We start from the raw sequence: 27221 nt of genomic DNA on the forward strand, positions 1-27221 counted from the left end.
TTAAACCAGGAACAAAATGCAAAGTAGACATAGAAACACTAAGGTCATATAGGAAGAAACTTCCACAAAGACTCCTCTAGACAACCCCAAAACCCATATCAAGAAATGAACAAGCCTATTTCAAGTAATCTTAGAAGGTGAAAACTAGCCCTGACCAGTTTGACTCAGTGGATAGAGCGTAAATTTGCGGACTCAAGGGTCCCAGGTTCGATTCTGGTCAAGGGCATGTACCTTGGTTGCGGACACACCCCCAGTAGGGAGTGTGCAAGAGGCAGCTAATCAATGTTTCTCTCTCATGGATGTTTCTAACTCTCTAAACCTTTTTCTTCCTCTCTGTAAAAAAATCAATAAAATATATTTTTTTAAATAAATTTAAAAATTTTTTTAAAGATGAAAAGTAGTTTCTTGGGATACAGAGCAAACCAGCAAGCCTACCAAAACCCAGGTCTTGAGTTGTCTGTCTCTTGCTTTCTGCCCAGAGGAAAAGTGTGTTCATTTCCTAGGGCTGCCATGACAAATTATCACAAACTAGGTGGGGCTTATAACAACAGAAACTTATTCTGTCACAATTGTGAAAGCACAAGTTTGAAATAGAAGTGTTGTCATAGCAGTGCTCCCTCCTATGGTTCTAAGGAGAAAAGTTTCCTTGCCTTTTTCATCTTCTGATGGCCACAGGCATTTATTGGCTTGTGGCTCTATCACTCCCATATCTGCCTCCATCTTCACATGAAATTCTCCCTTGTATGTGTCCCAAATCTCTTTCTACATTTTCTTACGGTGGACCCATTGGATTTGAGTACACCCTAAGTACAGGGTGACCTCATCTTGAGATCTTTAGCTAATTATGTCTGAAAAGACCCTCTTTTCAAATAAGATCACATTCACAAGTCTCAAGGTTGGGGCTTGGACATACCCTTTTGGATGCCACTATTCAACCCACTATGCAAGTACAAGGTGGGGAGGGTGGGTGGGAGGGAAGGAATCAACCAAGGACCTTGTATGCATATATGCACTACCTATGGGCATAGACAATGGGGTGGAGAGGGCCTGGGGCGGGACAGGCTAGGGGGGAGAGGAGGGGGGGTCAATGGTGGAAAATAGGACATATAGTAATACTTCAAAAAATAAAGAATTATTTTTAAAAAATACAAGCCTTGCAATGGTTAATTTTATGTCAATTTGACTGGGACATGCCGTGCCCGGATATTCAGAGTGTGTCCACGAGGGTGTTTTTTAAAAGGATGAACATTTGAATGGGTAGACTGAGTAAAGCAGATTGTCCTCCCTAATGTGGTGGGCCTCGTCCAATCAGGTGAAGACCTAATCTGAACAAAAGGGCTGACCTTCCCATGAGTAAGAGGGTGCTCCTCCTGCCTGCCTGCTGAACTGAGACATTGATCTTATACTGCCTGTGGGCTCAAACTGAAACATTTGGCTCTTCTTGGGTCTTGAGCTGCCAGCATTTGATTGGAGCTCACACCATTTACTCTCCTACATCTCCAGACTGACAATTGCAAACCTTGGGGCTTTTTAAGCTTCCAAAATGACTTGGATCAATTTTTTTTATCATATATATATGTGCATGCAAATCATATTGGTTCTGTTTCTCAGAATCCTGATTAATACAAGCCTCAAATCTGAATAGAAACAAGAGGTGCTGAATCCTGGACAGGGCGAGTCCCTGAAGCAGGGTGGACACCATGAACTAGGGGGAGGTTCTTCCTGTGGAACTTTTGCAAAAGCCACGGTTACCAACTCAGAATTTCCAGCGAGGCAGTAATAGGCATCTGAGAATGACTTCCAATAATTGACAAAGCTTAATGGAATTAATATTTTCCCCTTAAGGGGCCATTGAGGCTAACTAAAATGTCATTCCTTTGCTTTTTAACTGGAATCATACTGGTTCAGCAAGGTACCACCAATTTTTTCACACTGTTCAGAAAATTCTTAGTGGCAGTTATATGTGTTTTCAGTTAATGAAAAAGGAAGATGAATTATTCCTTAATAAATGCAATTTAGTAGATTAAACTATTCCAAAATATGGATTTCATGGAGAGAATTAAAGTATGATTGGTATTTCTGCTCTAACCTTTATCTTTGAATCAAGTTAGCTCATCAAAAATTTACCCATATTATTCATAGTACAACCCTCCCTGATCTACAGTTCAGCATTGACATCCTCAGATTTTACCTGAACCAATTAAGAAAAGTTATACAAAGAACATTCCAGAACCTTATGTGAACTCATTACTGAAAATATGCTCCTTGTATTATTGATGACTTTTACCCAACAATTATGTTTTAATAGCAGGACAAAGTTTGCCTCCTCTGACAAAACAGAGCAGGGTGGATATATAAGCCACAGTCCTTTCTCCCGTAGCTAATGGGAACTCAGAATGAAAACTATCTCACTTGCATTAACTACCCTGATATTCTATTTCAACTACCATTACTTCTTTATACCTCCCTCCTTCCCCCTCAATTACATACTTCTTTTTTATGTGTCCTTTTAAATGCTCCATTTGTGTTTATGCTTTTGGTTGTATTCCATCTCAAGTCCTGTTTGGGGAAATAGGCTAAGATATGAATCAAATAACCCCAGTTTCATGGGGGCAGAGCCAGCAGTAGAACTTGAGGTCTCCACTTGTCACACCTGCTGTCTATCCTTTGAAATGGGTGCCTTTAAGCTATCTCCCCTAGGCTGTGGGGCCTGCTGGCTTTCCTGGTGACTGCATCGCAGGCCGTGCACATGGAGCCATTATGTTCCCGAACACCCCAAGGACCCATGCTATAGGAAACAGAAATCCCCCAGCACAGAGCCCAAAGGCCATCTGCTCTCGCCTCTCCACTGATTCCGTGTCTGGGCTTCTGGCTTCCTCAGCAGATTTAAGGGACTGGGCCTTTTTCCCACAACACTACAGATGTTGGCTGTGAGGGGAAATAGCAGGAAGGAGCAGCCCAGCTCTGGTGCCAACCGTGCTGCCCGACACACATCGCATATGAATAGTAATACCAGCAACAGTACTCATAGCAGTTACTTGGTGTTGCACGTGCCTCTATGCTAGGCATCCTAAATATATCGTCACTGCTCCTTACAACAGCCCTCACTGACATTTATTATTCCCGGTTTGGAGATGAGGGGAGCTCTGAGCCTACTTTCCTACAAAAGTATGACTTGCTCGAAGTTAATGGCATCTGCTTGCATGGGAAGGACTTAAAAGCTAAAGTCCTCACAGGCTCCTGGGGACAGCATGCATGGCCCCTGCGATATTACTCACTCTATTAATAATAGTGAGAAAAGCTTTGCCAGATTGAATAAAAGTGATTTTCCCCCATTCCAGGCATGTCACTTCTTAGTTTAGTGGCTTGATTAACATGACTTCATTGATAAGAATAGACTTGGTTACTCCCCCTTTTCCATTCCTGGCCTTGTCTCTGCTGCACTTGGAGCGTCAGTGAATGTAAGAGGTAATAAAGAGGAGTAGCAATTCATACATATGAAAGTGAATGAGAAATAAACATAGACATTGACCACAGTCTAGAAAGGCCACCTTGGTAATAAGCAGAGATGAGAAAGCAACCATTTCAAACCTTCCCAGGCTCCTCAGGGCCAAAGGCCAGGCCTTCCCACTCTCTTTCTGCACATGAATGAGTGTCCCTCACAAAATGCTGGCTCTCTTATTGTTGTTTTTGGAAAACAAATGCTTCCTTCCAAGTTTCCCCCTCCCAATTAATATCTGTGCTCAGGACTCTGAGTCCCTGGACACATTACTATGGATTTATCCAGGTTTGAGGTCTCGATTTCGTGATTTCCTCCCCATCTTCCTGGTCTCTCCAGAGCCCACTGAGTTATGACACAAACTTCCACTGGCCTGGAGGATGTTTAGATGATCCCATACCATGCCTCAGCCTTCCTCCACGTTTCCCCTGCTGCCAGGATGTGGCTCTCTGAAAATGTAGTTTATTCTCATTGCAGTCACTTCCCAGACCCATTTAAAAATGAGAAGAGTGCCGCTGGACCTGACACTTACCCTCCACAGACTTCCCTCTCTGATCTTCCCCTCCATGTTCATTTCTCATCACAGAAACTAGGTTTAATCCCCACCCCCAACCCCACCCCTGGTATCAGATCTCAGATTAACTTTTAAAAACATATGCATCCTCCCCAGCATACCAAGTTATGTTACAGTCTCCTAGTTATGACACCCCCTGTAAGGTCAACAATAAGCCACTGCATTGCTATGAATACAAAGATCAGGGTCATGTGACTGAACCCATAGAAGGATGCCAGAACAGTTCACATGTGTCACATCTTGGGCCCAGAAACTCTGGGAAAAGTTCTTTCTCTTATACCTGGAGCCTTGTAGAAGCCACCATCTGGCTTTTTCTCCTGACTCCCTGGTTCACCATGTTTCCATGCAGAATCTCTCCTGTTCTGAGTTGCTGTTTGACACACCATCTAACTAGTGTTTTGATTCTGGGCATGTGCATTCTTCCTGTTGTGTCTTTGACTATAAGCTCTCTGAATACATAGATTATTTCTGTGCCCTTCAGGCACTCTCCAAAGACTCTCCTACTGTGGGAGTTTGATCAGTGTTGGCTGCCTATTGGGTCAGGAGGGACATTGACTGGGGGACTATGAATTGAGAATATAATTAAAAAGACTTGAGAACACAGACACAATAACAAATTCCTGTATTTCCATAGCACTGGTTAAGAATTAGATTCTTACAATTGCTTTCTAAGAAAAATAGGGTAGATATTATAATTCCCATATCACATGTGAAGAAACTGAGGCTCTGAAAGGTGAAGTGACATCCCCAAATCACATAGCAAATAAGTGCAGAACCAAGGTTAAAAGTCTGGTCTTCTGAGGATTGTCTAGTGCAGTGTCTCCCAAAATTAAAAGGAAGAAGGGGTGGGAAATAGCCAAAGTGCTCATCAATGCATGAATGGCTAAAGAAGATGTGGTGTATATTCACAATGGAATAGTATTCAGCCATGAGAAGGAAGGACATCCTGCCTTTTGCAACAACAGGGGTGAAACTTGAAGACACTATGCGTGAGATAAGTCAGAGTAAGAAAAATACTAGTACATAGAGTCTAAAAATCTAAACTTTTATGGAAACAAAGTGTGAATTGTTGGTTACCAGGAAATAGAAGGAAGCAAATAGGTCAGATGTAGTTCAGATCTGATGCACAGTAGAATATGGACAACAATATTATATTACAATCACCAAACTTGCTAAGAGACTAGAATTTAATTATTCTAACCACTAAAAAGAAAGAAAAATTATATGTTAGGAGAAAGTTGCTAATTATTGCTATAATGGCCATCATATTACAATAGATAGATGTATCAAATTAACATTTTGTACAACTCAAAGTTACACCAGGTTATATGTTAAACATATTTTTGAATTATGAAAAATAAATGCAAAAATAAAAAAGAAGGGAAACTCAGAGATGGCTATAATATGTCCTTGTCCTAATTATCCTTTCTACAAATTCAAGTGCAAGTACCACCTAAACTATAGATGGGAAGTTTCAGTAGGATAAATGTTTGGGGGCATATAAACTCTGAAGGCAGATATGCTCTCAAAGGTATGAGCTTGTAAAAGGACAAGCAGAGACCAGAGGGATCAGAGACTGGCACTACTTGGGAACTGAGTCTGGGAATGAGTAAAAAAAGAAAGTGGTAGAAAAACGAGAGGTGTGATAGGGTGTTCAAAGAACAGAGAGGGAGGCTAGGAGAAGGCATCAAATGAGAGAAGTTGGACAGAAAAGAAGGAAAGGAAAAAGCATGGGAGTAAAAGAAAGATGGGAAGGAGAGCAAAGAAGAAAGAGAAGTAAAGAGGGGGGAAAATGAAGGATATACACATTTTCTATATCTCTAGGTTTCCTGCTAAAAGGATCATTCTGGTAACAGAAGCAGTAGCACTGGCATTAGTTTTGCTCACCTTCTTTCCGTGGATCAGCCAGCAAAGATAAAAACATAGGAAGCAAGATACAAATAGAATGAGATTAACAGAACATTATTCAGATAAATTAGAGAAAGGAAAAGAAAAATATATATTGAAGTTAGAAGAAAGAGAAGAAAAATGGGTTGGCCATTTTAGGACACCAGCAGAGGTAAGCAGAAGCCTCTATCTAAGGCTCAGGCTTAGGTCATGTTGCCAGCAGACTGGAGAACATCAGTGGAGGAGATCTAGAACAAAGATGACATATCCCATTTGAAGACAGCAGTAAAAGGAGTGAAAGGTTTAAAACTGAGAGACAAAGAATGTAGTAGTACAATTAAGGGGGGAGAGGGGAGATCACAGTTGTGGTCCTTATGAAACCAAGACTTTAAGGCATATGACCCCAAAACATTGACCTTTTATTAGCAGAAGTGTGCAGCTAATATTCATGTCTATCTTTGTTCCTTGTTTAATAGTCATGTGTCCACTATGGAGGTATTATCCATCTTAATAAACCTGTAAAAACGGAACCCCCGGACTTTATCCTTCTTGAGTAGGGGACTCATAATGGCATCCCACATGATGGTACTTGATGAGTTATATTTTTTTCCTTTTGTTTTCTTTTATGTGTGTGTTTTATAAGTGATTTTTTTTTTCCTGGAATGGTAAATCTGTTTGGTAGTGAAGATGTAAACATATCCAATAATGCTAATCAGAATGGTGCTGTGGACTATAAGGATGCTAATGACAGTGGAGATGGTGATACAGGTAGGTGATACAGTGGAATGGAAGGCAACAAATATTGGGAGGCTGGGAATTATGGTAGTTAAAATGATGAAAATAATCTTTGGAAAACTTGGTCACCACTTGTGAAATGACTGTGTGTGTGTGTGTGTGTGTGCGTGTGTGTGTGTGTGTGTGTGTGTGTGTGTGTGTATGTGGCAAAGTTACAGAGACAGAGACAGAGAAACAGAGACAGATAGAGATAGATTACCCATATATTACTCATGGTTAAACAAATTATCATCTGCCTCAGGACTCTTACTAGAACCATCTCAAATGGTCAAAACCAATAACCACCCATTTCACCTAAAATGCCTAATTAAAAAAAAAAAAAAAAAAAAAAAGGAATGGTGAATCTATGGCCAGGTTTCCTTTCTTTTTGGAGGTGTGAGGTGTTTGCTGGATTTTGTTTTACAAGAAGACTGTCACCTAGGAATTCCATAAGAATGTTTTTAAATTATACATAGAAAATATCAGCTAAAAAGGGCCTTAAAAATCATCTAAAAAGGGCCTCTCAACCCAGATATGGATGACAACCTCCTTGGGATATTTTTCATAATACTGATGCCAGAACCTCATTTCACACCAACCAACAAAATCAAAATCACAAGGTGAAACATTGGTATGAACACTTTGAAAGTATTCCCAAATAATTTTGACCAACTCTTCCAATGAGGAATCTTCTATTTTACAGAAGAGATGAGCCAAGCCCACCACACACAATACTTAGTGGCAGAGTTACAACCAGAATATTCATAGTGCATTTGGTGCAATTTTCCCTGCATGCTGCTGACCCAATCATTATGGGTTGCTGTCTCTTCTCATTGTTACATTTACTCTAAAAAAAATAAATAAATAAAAATGACTGCCTGTGTTGGGACCCCAAGAAGAGGAAGAAAGAAGAAATCAAGAAGCTAGGTCAGGGAATGTCTGGCTTCTCATGGAGCCCATTTCAGGCGGAGTTCTGAGGTGAAAGGATCTCCAAACCTATCCCCTCTCCTTCCCCAAACTCCTTCTCTGTCCCACCCACATCATTTCCCATACTTAGGGTCCTTGGGTACATAAGTGTGATTTCACCTCCACATTATCCCACATGACCCTGTTCCCCAGTTATTCACATTCAGCCAGCCCTCAGGGGGCCCTTAAACCCAGAATAAACATGTTCATACTTTCTTGGTGGGAACTTTGATCTTCAAGAATTCTGCTTCTCTGGCCAGCACCTGCCACGGGGCATGTATCCGGACAAAGATGGATCCTTGGCTTTTATTCTGTAAGATACAATGAAAGAAGAAATAGAAACACTTATAAGGACATAGCTTAAATTTCTGGTTCCCCAAAGTAGAAGCCACAATCTGGTGTTTCTTCAGTTTCTTATTTTTGTATTTTTTAATCTTCACCAGGGACTAGTCTCCTCCTACCCATACCATTCTGTTTCAGAAAAGTTCTCATCAAAGCCCATAGGGCAGTATTAGTGTGGTCCCTAAGGTTTGGTGGCTTCACGGGGAAAGAAAAAGTTAAAACCATTGTGTGCAGAGATTTGAAATGTAAGCAATTATGATTTTCATAAAAATTCTGTTAATTCTCAATAGTAGTTATGTGGTTTACTTCTGCCAGTATTTGGTGAATAGCCTGCAATTTGTCTACATGTACCTATTTTCATTGTTTGTTGTTAAGTTTGTATTTTTGTTCTACTATTGTCACAGCCCCAAATCACAAAAGGGATTCACCCATGCCAAATAGTAATTATATAAGTAATAATTTGAATTATTATAATAGTATCATATATATAAATAATGACCAGGGCTCGTGTGAATGTACGTTCCAGGTCAAGTGATTCTGTGAGTATATTGATTTCACCCAAAAATGAAGATGAAAGAAAATGCAGTGATGAGTGTTTGAAAATTAGGTCTTAATGACTGGCCCTCGTCGCAGTGTCTGTTATAAAACCTGGTCAGATTATGACAAGAAGCATCCGTTTCCACTTATCTTCAAATAAAGCCTCAAATGTTTTCAGAACAAGCACACACTGGGGAAAAAACTTTTTATGACATAAATTTAATTAATTTTGTCACCAAAAAAAATGAAAGAGACCAGAACAAGTAGGAAATAGGCAAAAGCCCCACCATTTATGAAAAGCATCTAAAACTACCTACAAAATTAATCACAAACACTATGTCCACGGAGAAAGTAGAACAAAAATGATAGCAAAATTCCTTCATCAAATGACTGTCGGAAACCACCTAAAACCTGTGCACCATAGAGGGGAGATCCTGGTATGCTGGCCAACATGCCATTCAGAGACAGCCTCTGAGGGGCAGAGTGGGGACTGAGGAGCTAACAAGCATGCTCTACAGAGACACCTACTTGAAGCATCTTGTTCCATTTATCCCCTGAAAACCCATGCTCCAGGAGAAAGGAGGCTTTATTAAATTACTGTGTGTCTTGTGAAGTAGGATGCATGGAGATCAGTACTGAAGAGGCACCGACTCCATGTGCAGCAAAGATGTTGTTGCTCACAGAAAAGGAGCTATCCCTTTAGAAAACTATCCCCCAACTTCATTCACAGAGGCCAGTTGGTGGTCAACAACTTGTCCTCTGGTCTTGGTTTAGTGGTTGAAGATAGTAGCCTCTGACCCTACCCTTCCAGTGTGCCAGCCAGAGGAATAGTGACAAGAACACTGTTCTCCCCACTGAAGGACATTGACTATGATGGTGCTTGCATATGAAATGATAAATACAATAAAAAGATACGTTATTATGCTCATAATGCAAAGTAAGACTATGTCTTTGATTTTAAATGGTGGCTCTGACATATATTCAGTAATTCAAACATCCAGAACCTATCCCCACTTTGTGAATAAAAGCTGGTGATTTATAAGGGAGAAGAATAAAAAAAGAAACAAAGATTTTGCAAGAATATTGAACTATGCAATAAAAGTCTGGGATAGTCCAGAGTTCAAAATACCTGAAAAGAATCACAGTAATTGTGATGCTTATTTACTGAGTGTATGTCACATGTCAGACAGAATTGGGTAATTATGTGCTTCAGCTCACAGAATGTTTACAGTCCTAAGACAAAATACTCAACCTCTCAGCCAAGTGGACACAGTTATGACAGAACACTGGACGTGGCCTTCAGTTAGAAATTTCCCTAATTTGTATGTCCATATATGATTACAATATTCATAACTACTGGACAGAGTTTTCAATCACTTGTTGCTACTTCTAATAGCAATGTAAGCTTTTCTAATTTAGTGAAAATAAAAATAAGAAAGGAAACAATCTGTGAAGCTGGTCTACAACCTAGCTCTCCATTATGGGGACATTAGTTGCCTCTAGCAAAGCATTCTTCCTCTCCAGTCTCCTCAAAAGAACTTGTTTCAAGTAAAAATAAAAGCTAGAATGCAATTTTGTGGTGCTAACATGTAGTCATCATGTTCTTTTTATGCCATTCCATATTGTTACCTTCTCATAAAGAGAAAAACATGAGAGCTGATGTGAAATATTAGCTGGTGTGACTGGCTATGTCTCCTGAAGAAAAACAAAACCCCTGAGCAGAACTTCCTCTCCATTCTTCTAAAATGCAACTTGTTTCAAGTGAAAATGAAAGCTAGAATGCAATTATGTGATGCTAACATCTAGTCATCATGCTCCTTTTATGTCATGCAATATTATTACCTTCTCATAAAATGAAAAACATGAGACCTGATGTGAAATATTAGCTGGTGTGACTGGCTGTCTCCTGAAGAAAAACAAAACAAAAACCCTGAGCAGAACCATCATCCAATGTGGAAGCCCTTTCACTAAAATTGCAGGTTAATGTAGATTAAGCCAAAAGAAAGAGAAGGAGAAGGAGGAGGAGAATGGGGGAGGGGGAGTGGTGGAACAGTGTAGGGGGGTAGGAAGAGGAGGAGGAGGGCGAAGAAGAAGAAGACAAAGGAGGAGGAGGAGGAGGAGGAGGAGGGAGGGGGGGGGCGCGCACGTTGGAAAGAGTCTGGGCTTCAGATTCAAACAGAGTAAGATTTGCATCCTGGATTTTATAGCTCTGAGACATTGGGCAAGTCACTTACCCAAATAGGCCTCAGTTTCTTAATCGAAATAAAGAAAAATATTTCAGGACTGTTGTGAAAACTGGAGATAAAGTATTGAAGTCTATGATATACAGCATGGAATGTGAATTGTTTAATAGATGTCAGACATTACTGACTAAAATTACTGTTTCTTGCAAGGACATTATTTGAGATTTCTAACACAGTAGGTTATCATTGAATTTCAGTGATTTACAGAAAAGACTTAGAGAAAAACAGTTCCTGTTAGACTAAAATTATGGATAAGTAATCCTGGTTTATTCCCTTGAACTTTTTTCTATTTTGGTTTGTTTTAGGGGGTTGTTGTTTTTTGTTTTCCCAATTTTTAAGTATAGTTCATATACAATATTATATTAGTTTCATGTGAACAGTATAGTGATTTGACATTTATATACCTTACAATGTGATCACCATACCAATTCTAGTAATTATCTGTCACCCTGCAAACTTATCACAATATTATTAACTATATTCCCCTTCACCTTTTTCATACATCCCTTCACACTGTTTTCAAAACGTCTCAAGGACCCTTAAAAAGTTCATAAGTTTTCTTGGCCAGTGTGTCTCAGTGGTTGAGCATCGACCTATGAACCAGGAGAACCATCAGGACACATGCCAGGGTTGTAGGCTTGATCACCAGTAGTGGGCATGCAATCAATAATCCTCTATAACTGATATTTCTACCTATCTCTCCCTTCCTCTCTGAAATCAATAAAAAAATATTTTTTAAATATATCTTCAAAATTTGAGGACTAAATCAGAAAACATTATTTTCTGAACCCAATACAAATTTAATTTAAATTTAAGAGTTTAGCCATCCGAGTATATGACCCATCCCTAAAAGAGATTTTATAAATAAGTAATAAATGTGATTGTGTGGTAGGATATGCAGGCTGTAATCGATAGGGGGCTACAAGGGCTATAATGGAGCTAGTGTCACCAGCCCCCAATGGATTTGTGATTTACAGCTGGCAAAAGACCAGCTCAATCCAACATGGCAACTAATTTTACCTGGCAGTAATCCCTAGCCTCATTACACATTCACTGTAATGCATTACCATACTAAACAATACACCCCACACCACCATGATTAGAAAAAGAAAGTCCATATTAGGACACAACATGGCCAACAGGGCTCTTCCAAAAAGTCTCCACGACTTTCCTGGGGAAATCCTGAATATTCCCTTTTCCTTACTGAATGCTCTACCCCTTGATTAAATGAGCCTCAATAAAAGAAGCAAATCCCAATAGAGAGTAGCCATTCTCTACATCACTGCTTCATTAATAAACCATCTTTCACTTTAAACTCTATGCTGACTTGAATTTGAATTCTTTCCTGTGCAAAGCCAAGAACTCTCTATGGATTATGGACTTTCAGGTCCCCAAATCCCAGAATGAATGCATCATCTGGAGGGGCTCCGAAATCCCATCGGGTAACTAAAATTTAAGTCAATGTAAAAAGAGTCGTAACATATAATTTTGTTCTGGTCATAAGAAAGAGGAGAACCAGTGCACAGAGATTTCTCTGGTAAAGCCGGAGTACATCCATCTGAGTGTGCATCTATTTCAATGGCAAGTAATGTGAGTTGTATGAAAGGGCAGGAAAACTTATCCAGCTCAATTGAAATGCCCCACAAACACTATGCAACTTCTTTCAGTGTTATTTCATTTTATAAAACCTTATAAAGTCTGTTTCTCCAATTTCTAGGTATCAGGAAGAAGGTACCCAAGAACAGAATATAAGTATTCTAGTCAAAGGAAACAAATAATCCTCAATCATAACCTGAGTCCCATCTTTCTTGGTCTACTTTAAGTTGTGTTGTCAGTTCATTTTCCAAACATATTTTCCACTAAGTAAACCAAGAGAAAACTGTGTTCACAAAGAAGCAAAATCTGGTCACCATCTTGAACTTGTATCCTGCCTAATCAGCTGGTCTCTCAGTCTCTTCCTTCCTGTCTAAGATTGCCTCAACAATGAACCTACTTATATGCACATTCTAAGGCACTAGTACCTCTACCTCTCCTCCCTGGACTCTAGCCACACAGCCCTTCTCATTAGTTTCCAACTGCTTCTATCAGCTTCCCACCTTGGCACCTCTTCATCCAACCATTTTCCTACTTTAGAGCCTCTTTAAAGTCTATTCCCTTTACTACAAAGTTCTCCCCAGCCCCAGACTCAGCCGTCCTAATTGGGTCTCATCTGAAACATGACTTCCTCTAGAAGTCCTTTTCTGAGCCCCTTGGCTCCCCTCTTGCCTGAATAGCTCCTGTCCTCCTTCATAGCACCAACCACTATTGTAATTACTGTCAGTAGGTGTTTAACAAATGTCTCCATGGCTAGACCTTAAGCTCCGTAGGGACAAAACAATATGTTTTGTTGGATGCTTTATCCTCAGCAGCCACCACTGAGCATGTAGTAAATGTTCAGTAAGTATTGCAACTTCAATGCACATATATATTAATAGGTTCTGTTTGGATCCTGGGACTAATGTTTAAAAAACTGGCTACCATCGTCCAGAAAGTAATTGGTAAGTTTTGGCCAACCAAATTAAAATCTAGTTCCATTTTAAGAAATGAATTCAGTCCTTAAGTGCCATTGTTCAATCCTTTCTCATGCTGACAACTAAAGTTATTCAAGTTTCCACCTGATTAGAAGCCTTATGAAGACCTTGCAAGAGGGCCTCTCCATTCCTATCTGTTAGCCTCTGGTCCTCACAGCATTTGCAGATTGCTGCTTCTTTTCTATGGGGTCTCATGCATCAGCACAAGCTCATTCTGGTGCTAACACACACACACAACACACACACACACACACACACACACACACACACACACACAAACGAACTGGGTATACCTAAAACCTCTCTGCTTTACAGGCCTATTTAGGAGAAGAATTAGGAATATTCTGGAAAATAAGATGCATCAACTGTAAAAGTCTTTGGTAACTTTTGTTGCCAAGCATCAAACTTCAATAATGATATTCAACATCTCCTTGCTGACAGTGCAAAGCACAGCCAGCTGATGGGCACAGTGAACCTTAGAAGAGTGAACTGATTTGGCCAAAGGATTCTGGAAATGAAGAAATCTCCGATGACACCCAACGTATCTTTCTCAAGTAAGAGACGAAAACCTAGAGCTCAAGAAGCTGAGTTGCTTTGGCTTGTACCTACAGCTAATTAATAGCAGAGCCAGGAATGAAATTCAGATCTCCTGATGCCAGGGTCCATCCCACAGTGCCTGTAAGGGAATGACATCACATGTCCCTGAGGACTCTCAACCCTTCCAAGGGCAACCTGAAGCCCCTCCCTTCAGAAGAGATTAGGTATATGAAGGATGGAGGAATGGCAGTGAGAGGGGGTAAATTGTGCCCCCAGTCACCTCTCTCCAGTGCTTCAGCCACTGCTCAATGCCCTCTGCAAGGTCTAGAGGACACACACACCTCCTCCATATTGTTTATGGCTTGCTGTTGTGATCCAAAGACTGCATGTGGCTTCATAAGACCATGTCCTCCCTCTAGAGAAAAAAGAATGAATGGGATGTAGCCCTAGCCAAACACTGGAAACTGATACTCCACAGCCTCCTTCCCACACAGTCTTGCCAAGTCACCTCAACACTGACCCCAGAAGCCTGAGTGTACTCTGGTCCCAGGCCCTGCTGTGAGCCCAGAACATCAGCTGCAGCACATCATGGCCTAGGAATGGAGCTGTCAGAGGAAGGGTGGGAGGGTGAGCATGTAGACAATGGAGAGGGGCAGAGCAGGGACAGAATCCTCTAAGATATTAGCCACCCAGGACCTCTTGAATCGGCAAGAACCATGGCATATGGTCCCCCAGAGATCGTGAGAGAAACCCCTTGGACTCACATGTTCTCAAACCATCATGGTTGAGGTTCATAGAGCTGGAGGAGTGAAACTAAGAGGTGCTGAGATTGTGGTCAGGGCATCCATCATCAGAGACTAAAGAGAGGTGTGGGGTGTCACTTTCAGACTTTTGAAATGAGACAGGGAATGAAAGTGTCCAGAAGAGATTATCTCTGGACCTGCTACCACAGTCTCTACTAGGTGCATTGCATATCACTGCACTCCAGACAGGAGCCACCCAGAAAACTTCTGTTCAAAGCCAAGGTAAAGATGAAGTAGTGAAGGGGAACACAGGAACACCTAGGGGTCCAACCGTCTTACACACCAAGGGCTGAGAGAAACTGTTCCCCACCTAATCCCTGTGCTACAGTGCCCCCAAGGGTGTTAGCACAGCAACCTGGAAGGAGTACCATATGGGGAGTCAGCAAGAGAGTAGGATTAAGTATTCTCCTGATTTCATTCAACTTCAAAAATCTCTCAGAAGAAATGGAGGAAAAATTTCACCAGGTAGGACAAGTCATGGGAAAGCCAACAGTACTAGGTTCTGAGTCCTTGGTCTTAAGCCTTAGCTCTGCCATTTACCAAATGTGCCATTTTTTATGTCATCAAAGCTCTTGAAACTAAGGACCATTTTAAAATAATTATATGCATATAAGCAAAACCAATGGACGAAAACTCTGGGGGAGGGGAGAGGAAGGGCATGTATGGGAGTGGGGGGAGGGACCAATGGATAGATATGTACACATATAATACATTAATTTAAAAAATTAAAATAAATAAAATAAAATAAAATAATAAATAATAAAATAATTATAATTAATAATAATAACACCTGTAGGAGAAAAGGATGGGTTCTATCCAGGGACATGTGAAATCTTTGGGGCACAGAAGATATCTTTATTTTCTTGATTATGATGATGGTTTTACAAGTTTATAGATATGTCTAAACTCAACATATTTAAATATGTGCAGTTTCTTATACATCAATTATACCTCAATAATTGTACTTACACCAAGGATGATCAATGAAAAAAGATTTACAAAAACATAAATCAATGCCACACTTTTGACAATTTTTTGTTTTGAAAAAATATTATTTTTATTAAAAATATTATTTATATAAAATAAACATTATTTAACAATGTTTATATTTTAGTTTTTAACTAATAAATATTTAAAAGTTACTAATGATTCCAGGATATCTCAAAATCAAATAAAATTATTTACATGAAAATATTTTGCAAACAATAAAGTGTATATACACACACACACACATATATATATATATATCGATATATATAGATATAGATATAGATATAGATATAGATATAGATATAGATATAGATATAGATATAGATATAGATATAGATATAGATATATAGATATATAGATATATATTACTTCTAAAAATACCCATATTTCTAATGCCCTTCCTAATTCAGAATTTATGTGATGTTTTTATCCTGATACTTTTCTTCCCTAGTCAGGACACTTGTATAAAACCTTCATGCTATCAGTATATATATGTGTGTGTGTGTGTGTGTGTGTGTGTGTGTGTGTATGTATGTATGTATATATCTATATATATGGATTTTTTTTAAGAGCAAGCTCCAGGCAGCCAATTCCAAATCTCTGCCTTGGCAATCAAAGCAAAAACCATGCCCTTGTTCCTTGGACCACAAACACATGCCCTTGATCTTTATGGGGATCCTATCATGCTTCTTAGATCCACCAGAGAGAAATCATAGCTGAGTTATATTTCTTGGCATGTACCTGAACAACACAAAGTGAGATTAAAGATATAGAAAATGTTTATCTTCGGCATTAACAATGCAAAAAGTTACCGGCTGAACAGAATTCAAAGGCCAAAGACCAAATTTTCACACACAAAGAAAAAAAGATAAAAATTAATGAACCCTGAAGATGTTGGCAGAAAGAACAAGGCCTCTCCCAAAACGAAGCAAGGCTAGGGAGTTGACAACCAGGCTTTAGGCATACAGGCCCAGCCCCAAACAGAGAGAAAAAGGTCAAAGATAAACCTGGAGGAAAGACCAGAGGATATGCTGCCTTTTCCTAGTTGTCACGGTAAAACTATTTTGGACAGTTGACATCCGCAAGTGGAATCAGATGCTGCAGAATGCTAACTTTCATCAATGTACGTGCTTTCCACTCACTCCCACCAGGACAGTGCAAGCATTTCAATGCCCAGAGGAATGGAAGGCAGATGCAAAGTGAAGACAAAAGGTCCCCTCATTGGTAATTGATAAGTACTTACTCCAAGGATGATCAATAGTCCTGGCTGATCTGGGACAGTCCCAGTTTATTTCTTTCGTGTCATCATCCTATCCAATTTAGCATTTTCACATCATAAAAAATGTCCCAGATTGAAAAATAAATCATAGAGTCACCTGTGGATCAGCAATGAGCGCCATTGAACTCAGCAGCCATAAAACCTTTGGGCAGGAAACCTTCCTGACCTTTATTCCTTTGGCCTATATGATAAATGTCTCACTCAAAGAAGCATTTCCAGGCATTTAAAAGCTCATCATATTACCTATAAAAGTACCCATATTTCTAATGTCCCTCTTAATTCAAAACTTATGTGATATTTTATGTTGATACTTTTCTTCCCTCCTTAAGACATTTCTATAAAATCTTCATGTTATCAGTAATTAACTCCCCTCCCCTCCATGCTGATGAACCCTTTATTTCTCTTAGTGGTGACTCACCTCTTCCCCAAGGAATATTTCCACTATTTCCTATGATTCACTTCTTTCAACATATTTCAATTCAACAAGTATTTATTGGGGAACAACTGTGTGTCAGCAATGCACTCAGAGTTAAGGGCATAGAGAAGAAATATAAGCCATCATACCATCACACAGCTTTTAGCTTCTTTGGAAACCAGATAAATGATATCTAACTTATAAGACAGATGGATAACATCATGACTGAGGTGATTAATGTCCAAATGGACAGGACAACTAATGAATGTTCACCTGTTCGTTGTCTTCCCTTTCATTCATCAATAATTGCCAGACTTTGCTCTTAAAGAATATTCCTCCTGAATCTCAGTCATCTGTTTTCAGTACAATCGACCCCGCTACCAGGATAGGCCCAATTAGCTTGAGCCAATAATCATATCCATCCCCTGACCCAAGCAATTGTCTCCGCAAAGTGTTTGTAATGCAATCAGAACCAATAAGATGACAGGAAATGTTGTCCAGGGTTTCTTGAGAAAGCAGATTTCTCTTTCTGTCAGAATTCTAGGGAGAATAGTAACTTCAATTTTCTCTTGAAAGGGAAGGCCTGGGTCAGTCAAGGGACCATTAAGTAATTAAAATAAAGTGGATCCTAAAAACGGTTGAGTAGAAAGATGTAGAAGTGGGGAATCCTTAGGGACATCATTTGAGCTGCCAGATCAAGCCTCACCAGAACTACTTATTGGGCTTACTGACTACACAAACTTATAAATTCCCTTTGTTATTCAAGCCAGTTGGAGTTGAGTTTTCTGAAATGCAACCAAGAGTTGTCACTGATATAAGAAATCAATGGAAGAGCTAACTCTGGGCTAGAGGAGCCTGAAATGATGCCATGGAGGAGAGGGAACTTGAATTAAACTTTGAACATTGTATGATGGAATTTACATATTTCAAAAGGATTGTAGGTGGCACAGAAAAGAAGGAATAAGATGAGGGGGGAAAGTGCAGAGGAGGAACCAAGATGGTGACATAGGTAAACACCTGAACTTGCTGCCTTGCACAACCACTTCAAAACTACAGCTAAAAGACAAAATGGATATCATCCAGAACCACAGGAAGGCTGGCTGAATGGAATTTATACAACTAGAAGGAAAGAGGAAAGCACACAGAGACTGGGGGGAGGTGCAGAGGTGCAGAAGTGAAGTGCAGGGGTACAGAGGCACCGTGGAAAAAGGCTGGCAAATGAGTACGCTATTTCCTTTTTCAATAGGGAGGAAGATACAAGCTCCTGACTGCTCTGAACTCCAGTTCTGGATGAGACTCTAGGGACCCAGATTCATATGGGGAGAAACGGGACTGTCTGGCATCAGGCCAGAATGCAAGGGCAGCTTTCTCTCAGAGGTGCTTGCAGCAATCATTGTTCCAGCAGGGTGCTGCAGGACATAGAGTCCCAGGGACCTCTTCAGGGCAGGGCTGATAGTCAGCTAATTGCTATTTGCTCTGCCCTAGTGATTCCCTGAGACTCCGCTCCACCCAATTTACAACCCCACCCAAGCTGTGTGTAGAGGCTTTTGCATATGAATGGTCTGGCCTTTAGCAATCTAAAACCTAACATACTGCAGCTGGATCAGAGAGCCCCAGAGCCTCCAAAAGAAGGCCCAAAGCTGGACAGCAGCTTGCATTGCTTCACAGCTGGGCCTCATCTGGGCACCTCCAAACCCTAAACAAAAAGGAGGAATCTTCAGATCTCTCTGTAGCTTCACCTGGGTGGCCTCAGGCAGTGGCTGACTTTGCACCTCCTTGGAGATCCAAGAACCAGTGTATCCAGTGGAAAGAGTGAAACCATGCACATTACAACTCTTCACATCCATAAGAGATACACTCAGGGGGCAGACTCAGTGAGCACCAAAGCCCCACTGAAACAAGTTTTGCCCCATAAGGGTATCTCCAGCACAGAAGTTCTCCCATCATAGACACAACTGATCCTCACAGCCAATTGGCCTTGGAGGTCAATGCCTCCCAGTGATACCAACAGCAATCAAGGCTTAACTACAACAAGACTGTGCACACAGCCCACAAAGAGGTGCACCAAAAGTGTCCACCTCAGGTAATTAGGGAGGCCTAGCCACTGGGCTCTATAGGACACCTAGCACATAAAGCCACTCTATCAACACAGGAAAGCAGTCAGAATGCAGAGACAAAGAAACAAATCACAATTGAAAGAAATGGAGAAAAGCAAACTACTGGATATAGAGTTCAAAACCACAGTTATAAGGTTACACAAGAATCTTCTAGAAACCTCTGAGAAATTTAGTGAGACCCTCAGGTTATGAAAAAGTACCAATCATAAATTAAGCATACACTGACTTAAATAAAAAATAATATAAAGAGATCCAACAGCAGACTAGATGGTCCCAAAAATCAAGTCAAAGATTTTAAATACGAAGAAGCAAAAAACACCCAACCAGAAGAAAAAAGAATCCAAAAATATGAAGATAGTGTAAGGAGCCTCTGGGACAACTTCAAGCATACCAACATCAGAATTATCAGGGTGCCAGAAGAAGAGAGAGAGCAAGATATTAAAAACCTATTTGAAGAAATAATGACTGAAAACTTCCCCTACCTGGTGAAAGAAATAGACTTACAAGTCCAGGAATCACAGAGAACCCCAAATAAAAGAAATTAAATAAAAAAAAACCACACCAAAACACATCATAATTAAAATGCCAAGGGCAAAAGACAAAGAGAGAATATTAAAAGCAGCAAGAGAAAAACAGTTAATTACCTACAAAGGAATACCCATATGATTGTCAGCTGATTTCTCAACAGAAACTATGCAGGCCAGAAGGGAGTGGCAAGAAATATTCAAAGTATGAATAGCAAGAACCTACAACCAAGATTACTCTACCCATCAAAGGTATCATTCAGAATTGAAGGTCAAATAAAGAGCTTCACAGATAAGAAAAAGTTAAACGAGTTCATCACCACCAATTGGTATTATATGAAATGCTGAAGGGCATTCTTTAAGGAGAGGAAGAAGAAAAAAAAGGTAAAGATAAAAATTATGAACAACAAAGTGACAACAAATATATTTTCAATATATATATCAACAAGTGAATCTAAAAATTAAGTGAATAAAAAAATCTAATGAACCAAATAAACTGGTGAATATAATAGAATCAGGAGCATAGAAAGGGAGTGGACTGACAATTCTCAGGGGGAAGGGGCTATGGGGGTACGGGAAGAGACTGAACAAAAATTATACATCTATGAATGAGGTCAGCAGGGGAGGGGGTAAGGGCAGGGTGGGAACCGGTTGGAGGGGAACTATTGGGGGGGGGGAGGGGAGGGAAAGGAACAACTGTAATAATCTGAACAATAAATATTCATTTTAAAAAAACATGCAAAAAAGGAAGTGCAGCATATAGATACTAGCCTGCCTGAAGCAGAGTGGAAGTCAGGGAAGCCAAAGGGCTGAGATGTGGCCTGTGCTGGCCAAACTGCTCAATATAGTGCTGTTTTTCAGTAAACTTCACAATAGTGATTTTGATGTGCTCAACACTGCTCATTCACCCAGATATGTTATACCTTTAATGGGATAAAGAATGACCCTGAGAAAATACTTTCTCCCTTTCTCAGTGCTCCTCAAGTTCGGAACTTCCTCCCATCCTCCAGGGAGACCAAGAGGTGCAATAAGTGAGCAGTGACTGTCCATCTGCTCTGGGGTTGATCTGGACTGTGGTCAACAGAGTAAAGGAGCAAGCCTCTCATGTGCCACTGAGACCTTCTCCAAGTCATAGAAGGCAGATTTCTTAAAGGCAGGTCTCTGGCTCTTCCTTCTCAGGGCCATCAATCCTTCATAACAGAGATCTTATATCGGCAGGCAGGGTCCACTTTGAACATGAACACGGAAGCTGTAAAATCCTCTACAACATTAATTATAAAGAACTTCAGCTAAAGAACCCTAGCCAGATATTTTTTAATATATTTTATTGATTTTTTTTACAGAGAGGAAGGGAGAGAGATAGAGAGCCAGAAACGTCGATGAGAGAGAAACATCGACCAGCTGCCTCCTGCACACCCCCTACCGGGCATGTGCCCACAACCAATGTACATGCCCCTGACCGGAATCAAACCTGGGACCCTTCAGTCCGCAGAATGACGCTCTACCACTGAGCCAAACCAGTTTCGGCCCTAGCCAAATATTTCAAGGCACTACCCTAATTGAACTTTGGAGCGCCAGCGCGCCACCTGCTCAGCCCCGCTATGTTCCTGAGATGGTCTCTGTGTCACCTTTATACAAACCACTAGAGTTGTACCAAATGGGTAGGAGCTTTTGTTTATTACCATGACTATGGAGCACCATGACTGTTTAGTGGATGGAGAGAGGGATCCCTCACATGTTTCAGTGAATGTATTATAAAGTCACACAGACAAGGAGAAGTTACCCTTCTTGAAATATGTAGTGCTCCATCAGATACCACTGCCTTAGGGCTCAGGGAGCTGAAGTCAAAACCACTGTACTACCCACAGACCTATCAACCTGACATAAAAATTAGTGTTAGCAATTATCTCACCAGTCCCATGCCCCCACCCTACCAGACTAAAATTTAAGAGATATTAAGGTAGAGGTTAAAGAAACCGGTTTATGAGTAAAAGCTATTAAATTAGCTAAAATCCAGACCTTGAATCTGATATTGATGAGCTGACCAAAGACACTTAGGAAAGACCTATCATTGTGATGATAAAATTTTTTTTTTTTTTTAAATGGAGTTGATTCTTTTGTGGGCTTTCAAAAGCACCCAAAATCAGCCCATCTGCCAAGAGTGCTATGAAAATAATCCACTAGCCTAGAGCGAGTGCTTTGGGGGATAAGGGATGAAAAAAATGGGGTCTCTGAGAAGCAAGGAAGGAAGCACTCAGAGAGACTTGGCTTAAAATTCCATCTCTGCCATTTGCTCCCTGTGTAACCATAGATATATTATGAGTCTCTGAGACTCAGTTTCCCTTTTGTTAAAATAAAATATAATAATCCAGAAGCAACAGTGACTTCAGAGACTGTCTGTGAAGATCAGCAATAATATAAGAAAGACATCTAGTACAATGCCTGGCACATAATAGGTGCTCAATACTAATAATAATTGGTTTTTACAGATGGTGTCTCTGGGCCAGAGGAATTTGAATTGAAGGGGTTTTTGCAATCCGTTTCCAGCATCCTCCCTTTTTTCCCAGAAAAACCTGGCTCCTGGGTCACTTTTTTCCCTATATGAGGCGAGAGCCTGGTTTGGAACATGTCCCCTCTATGAAGCCAAAACAGGCTTTTCCACAGCCGTGACCCTATCACACATACTGCTGTGGAGCTGGCCCCACCTGAGACCACCTACCCCTCCCCTTAGCCTCTAGTCTGGAAGAAAAGGGATCATCAACCATGCTAATTAAATCTGCAGATGATAACAAACTGGGCGGTGCTGCAAACAGCACCAGAGAGGATGGGGAAATAAATGAGAAGGGACCTGGGGAGTTTAGAAAATATGGGACAGGAAATAAGAAAATGAGATTCAATGCAGAAGAATGCAAGTAACTTTAACTGGGGGGAATAATCAGAAACATAGACATTGTAGGGAGAGGGAACTAGAAAAAGGCTGAGGAGAGGAGGGCTTGGGGTGGGGTGGATGACAGGTGGCAAGTGAAACAATGGGTAGCAAGAGGTGAGCAACAAGGAGTGGAGAAGTCTAGAGGTTAGAGCAAATGGAGAATGTGCTGGCCGTGGCTGAGCTGGAGCCCCAGGTCCCTTCTGGCAGGGCCAAGCAGCATTCCTCAAGGGTCACTTCCCAAAGCAATCCTCCATCCAAGCTCTAACTCAAGTCACACCTTCTCCAAAACGCCCTTCTGGACTCCTAAACCCTACCAGCCTCCTCACTTGCCACTCATCTGTGACATGCAGCACCCGCATTTGACTGCAAGCATCTTTCCAAGTCCGACTCCCTTATCTCCAAGGGTACGGAGAGCCAGCACTGCAGCCCCTGGTAGGTTTGCAACAAAAAGATGGGTCAATATCATCTCAACAACCAGACAATGAGAAGAACTTCTCTCTCCAAGCTCTCATGGGTCAAGATTATATCAAAAGGCTTCTTCATGTTTAACTCAAAGCCCTCAATGCAGTGCCTAGTGCAAGGTGATCTGAATCAAATGCATGATGTCTGTTTAACCCCTATTAATACCAAAACACACACCAGAGGTCACTTAGGTTTCGGAGAGAAAAGGATGGTTGAGTGTGGGGAACAGGATGGTGTGCGCCCCTCCGTGTGACGATGGCTCTTCTAGGTTAGCCATGATGCAGGCAGTGGCTTCTCCAAGATTCCAGTGGTCTCTCTGAAACACCTCCCCCCTTTCACCTGAATGCTTCACAACATCTTAATCAATAGCAATCAGGAATAAGGTAAAACTCATTCTCAGGGAGTTTGAGCAAGGCTCACTAGTAACTGCTGCTGGGGTCATTGTCATGTCACATTCCTACAAAGGAAGGTGGGAGCCCCTCATAAGCCCAAAAATACCACAGTTCTCACTAAGCATGTGTGTTTTAAGGGATGAAAGAAGCAAATGCCAAAAACTAGCTTTGAAGCTCAGCCTACTTTGGCAATAGGGACAATAGAAGGAGAAAGTAAAAAGCCAAACGTGCTGAAAACTCTCAGAGAGGCCAATGGATGAAGGTATCTTTATAGTGTCTTTTGTGCATGGCAAGTTCCTTGTATCCCAAGCCAACAGGACACCACACCACTGTTCTGAGAGTCCTCTGGAGAAAGAGAGCCCACATCTTTCCTGCTCACCTGTGCCCAAACTATGCTCAGCCCCCTAGGGTGGTGGGACAGACAAGGGACAAGTTAATGGGACAGAGACCCAGGTCTGGGTGCCAGCTCTGCACTTCCTATCATGGAAACTTAGGAATGTCACACCTGAGCTTCCCTCAGCCCCTGCTTTATACTTAACTACCTGCAGGGTTCTTAGCCCTTCAGCCTGAAGAACAAATGTAACGTAAAACTCTCAGCCTCCTGGGAACATCCAGGAGTCACAGAGAGTCACAGGGACTTTCACCATCTACATAGCATTGTACTTCTTCTTGTCTTTCCCCAAGGCTCCCTTCCTTGTTCTCATATTCTAAAACCTGAAAGGATTATAGGTCTCACTCAGGGTGAGGGCACTATTCTGCTGGATGAAAAATGCAACAGGGACCAGCTAACAAGGGTAATTGTTGAACTCTGGTACCCACACTAACCAAGGTGGCCACATGCAGCTGCACAGGTGATGCATGCCCTGCAGAGATGCTCCATTAAAGAGAAACAACCCTATTAGAAGATATCTTAGAGTCTGTATGTTTACTATGACAGATTTCTAGCAGATGGCAGTGAAATGTCTTGAGTTTCCAAAAATAAAAGTAAGACACCTTGAGAAAGAGAGACCTATTTCTAATGTGTGCCATATGGCACAAAGATACCATATGGACCAGCTGGGGCCCCCATCTTAACCCTGGATGCCAACCCATAGGAAAGCAGCCAGAGAAAAAGAATAGCAGCACTTACTGTCCTGACAGACATGGGTATAAATGACTACTGGGCCAAAGCAGAACTTCTCCCAAGGATGTTTACATTTTTTAAAGGATCAAATAATATTTCATTTGGGGCATTACGGGCTGATGAAGATCTGATCCCACCCAGCTGAACTGTGGCAGGGGATTTGAATACTTCATCCCACCGTGACTCACACAGACATCCAGCCCACAAGGGGGCTGATGGGAGAGAAGATGAAGGTCCAGGAGCTTTATAAAGAGGCTCAATCACACCACCTTCAAGGGTCCTCAAACTTTTTAAAGTGGGGGCCAGATCACGGTCCCTCAGAGAACTGGAGGGCCGGACTATATGAACTACTAATTCCTACTGTAACACCTCGGCTGTGCTCACTGCCCAAAAAACCTGGCGGGCCGGATCAGACTCCTCTGCGGCCGCATGTGGCCCGCGGGCCATAGTTTGAAGACGCCTGGATTGTTGCACAACTTGTGACAAACCTGAAAACCACTGTGTTGTACACTTTGGAAGAGTGGATGTTATAGTAGAGAATTATAAATTTTTTTTTTAATCATGGTATCTAGACCTCCATTTCTACCCACAAAGAAGGCCAGCCATATCAGGGCTCGGATAAGCTTCCTAGCCATTCTTTTCCCAGGAAAGGAAAGTGTCTGTGGACTTGGAAGGAGGCATCTATAATAAAAAAGTATAATATACTAATTAGACCAGTCATCCTTCTGGACTTCCTTACAGACAACCAACCAGATGAAGCCGGGGCTGCAAGGGAAGCCCGGGTCTTGATTGCCAGAGGGAAGCCAGTGCCAGCATCTGGGGGAAGGAAGAACTACTCTTACATGAATTTCACCCATTGAGTCTCTAGTGGTATAGTGAAAAGAAACAGTCTCCAGAACCTGATGGCCTTACCAATCTGTCTGTGTGACCTTGGTGGAGACTTAAACACTCTGAGCCTTGGTCCATAGAATGGAGGAAATGACTTCCCTCATGGGGCTATTGTGAAGGTCAACGTGAAGTGGTGTGGGAAACCCTGTCCATCAGGGCATTCTCCCACCAGGTGAACAGTCATCTTTGTTATTTCCTTCAGTGACATGGGTACTCTTTGCATGGGGAAAGGAGAAGAGGGGCTTTCCCCCCCGCCCCCAATATTTGGTAATCTGGATGGGCTGGCTACTCTGACTGATTTCTATAATGCTGCAAATAAATGAGACAAGGTAAAGTGGATAAAGTGAGGATGAGGAGTTCTGCCAGGGTCAGAACTGTCATTTTTGTCTGTAAGTGCCTAAAGCACCTTCTCTCTCATGCTATCTGGTGTCCAGGCTTTGAGTGTTACATGTGTTGTTCTCTGGCTCTATCACAGGGCCAGCAAGGCTGTTGACTCTGGATGATGTGTGGGTTGCTGCACAGATGACAAAAAAAAATCTGGGACTCTTTGGGCAAATATTGTCCAACTAGCTTTGTACCATGTGCCTGCTACATTCACCTCCCTGTCTGCATCTCTGACCTGCCTCTTCCTTGCTTGAAGGATTGGGATTAGGGCCCACCCAGTATGCTAGGGAAAGCCAAGGAGCTCCCTTGGAGCTCAAGGGAGGCCAGGAGGAGCTTGTCTTATAGATTAGGGATGGGTTTAGCTTGAGCCTCATCTCTGGATGTTCTTCTAGCCTTTCCTTCAATACATCAGGACAAATGAGATGTTTCTGTCACTCACTGAAGATGCAGGCACCCTGACTGAATCCTCCCTAAGCTCCTTGGGCTGCTTGGGTGACATTCAGCATTTTAAAGAAGCTCCTTGCTCAGGGGTGGTGAAGTGTTTTTGGAGGAATGATTCTGCAGGTGGCCAGATCATGTGTGACAAACTGCATGGGGAGCCAGTCATGGTTCTGTGACATCCTCACAGCCTTCTCGAGGGGCCTTTCAGTCCCACTGATATGAGCTGACTCTGTGGAGCAGTACATTGCCCTGTCCCCACCCCAACTAAGGGTCACCCATAGACTCTCACACCTCTCACCTATTGGGCTCAGGAAGATGGGAAGAGAGGCCTCAGTGCTCAGGCCTTCATATATCCCTCTCAGGATGAGCAAGGAGGGCCTCACTGAGAGGAACCAGACAGAGACCCAGCCTTGAAGCAGCTTAGAGACAAAGTGGTTAAGAAATAAGACTGGGAGTTGGGAGCTGCAAAAAATTTCAAAGAGGGGGCTGTTGGGGAGGAGCTTGAATTTCACAGCTTTCCCCAGAGCTAGGTCACAGGGTTAGTG

General features: G+C 41.6%; 1 protein-coding gene across 2 annotated transcripts in view; it reads right to left on the minus strand.

Moving 5' to 3' along the window:
• The window catches only part of ANO2 (anoctamin 2), a 301023-nt gene that overhangs the window by 218414 nt on the left and 55388 nt on the right, over positions 1 to 27221 (minus strand). For both annotated transcript variants that reach the window (XM_036455715.2, XM_036455714.2), the window contains exon 4: positions 7913 to 8011. In XM_036455715.2, coding sequence (XP_036311608.2) covers positions 7913 to 8011 — 99 coding nt within the window. The remainder of the gene's footprint in view (positions 1 to 7912; positions 8012 to 27221) is intronic.

Source organism: Pipistrellus kuhlii, unplaced genomic scaffold, assembly GCF_014108245.1.
Source record: "Pipistrellus kuhlii isolate mPipKuh1 unplaced genomic scaffold, mPipKuh1.p scaffold_m20_p_3, whole genome shotgun sequence".
NCBI lineage: Eukaryota > Metazoa > Chordata > Mammalia > Chiroptera > Vespertilionidae > Pipistrellus > Pipistrellus kuhlii.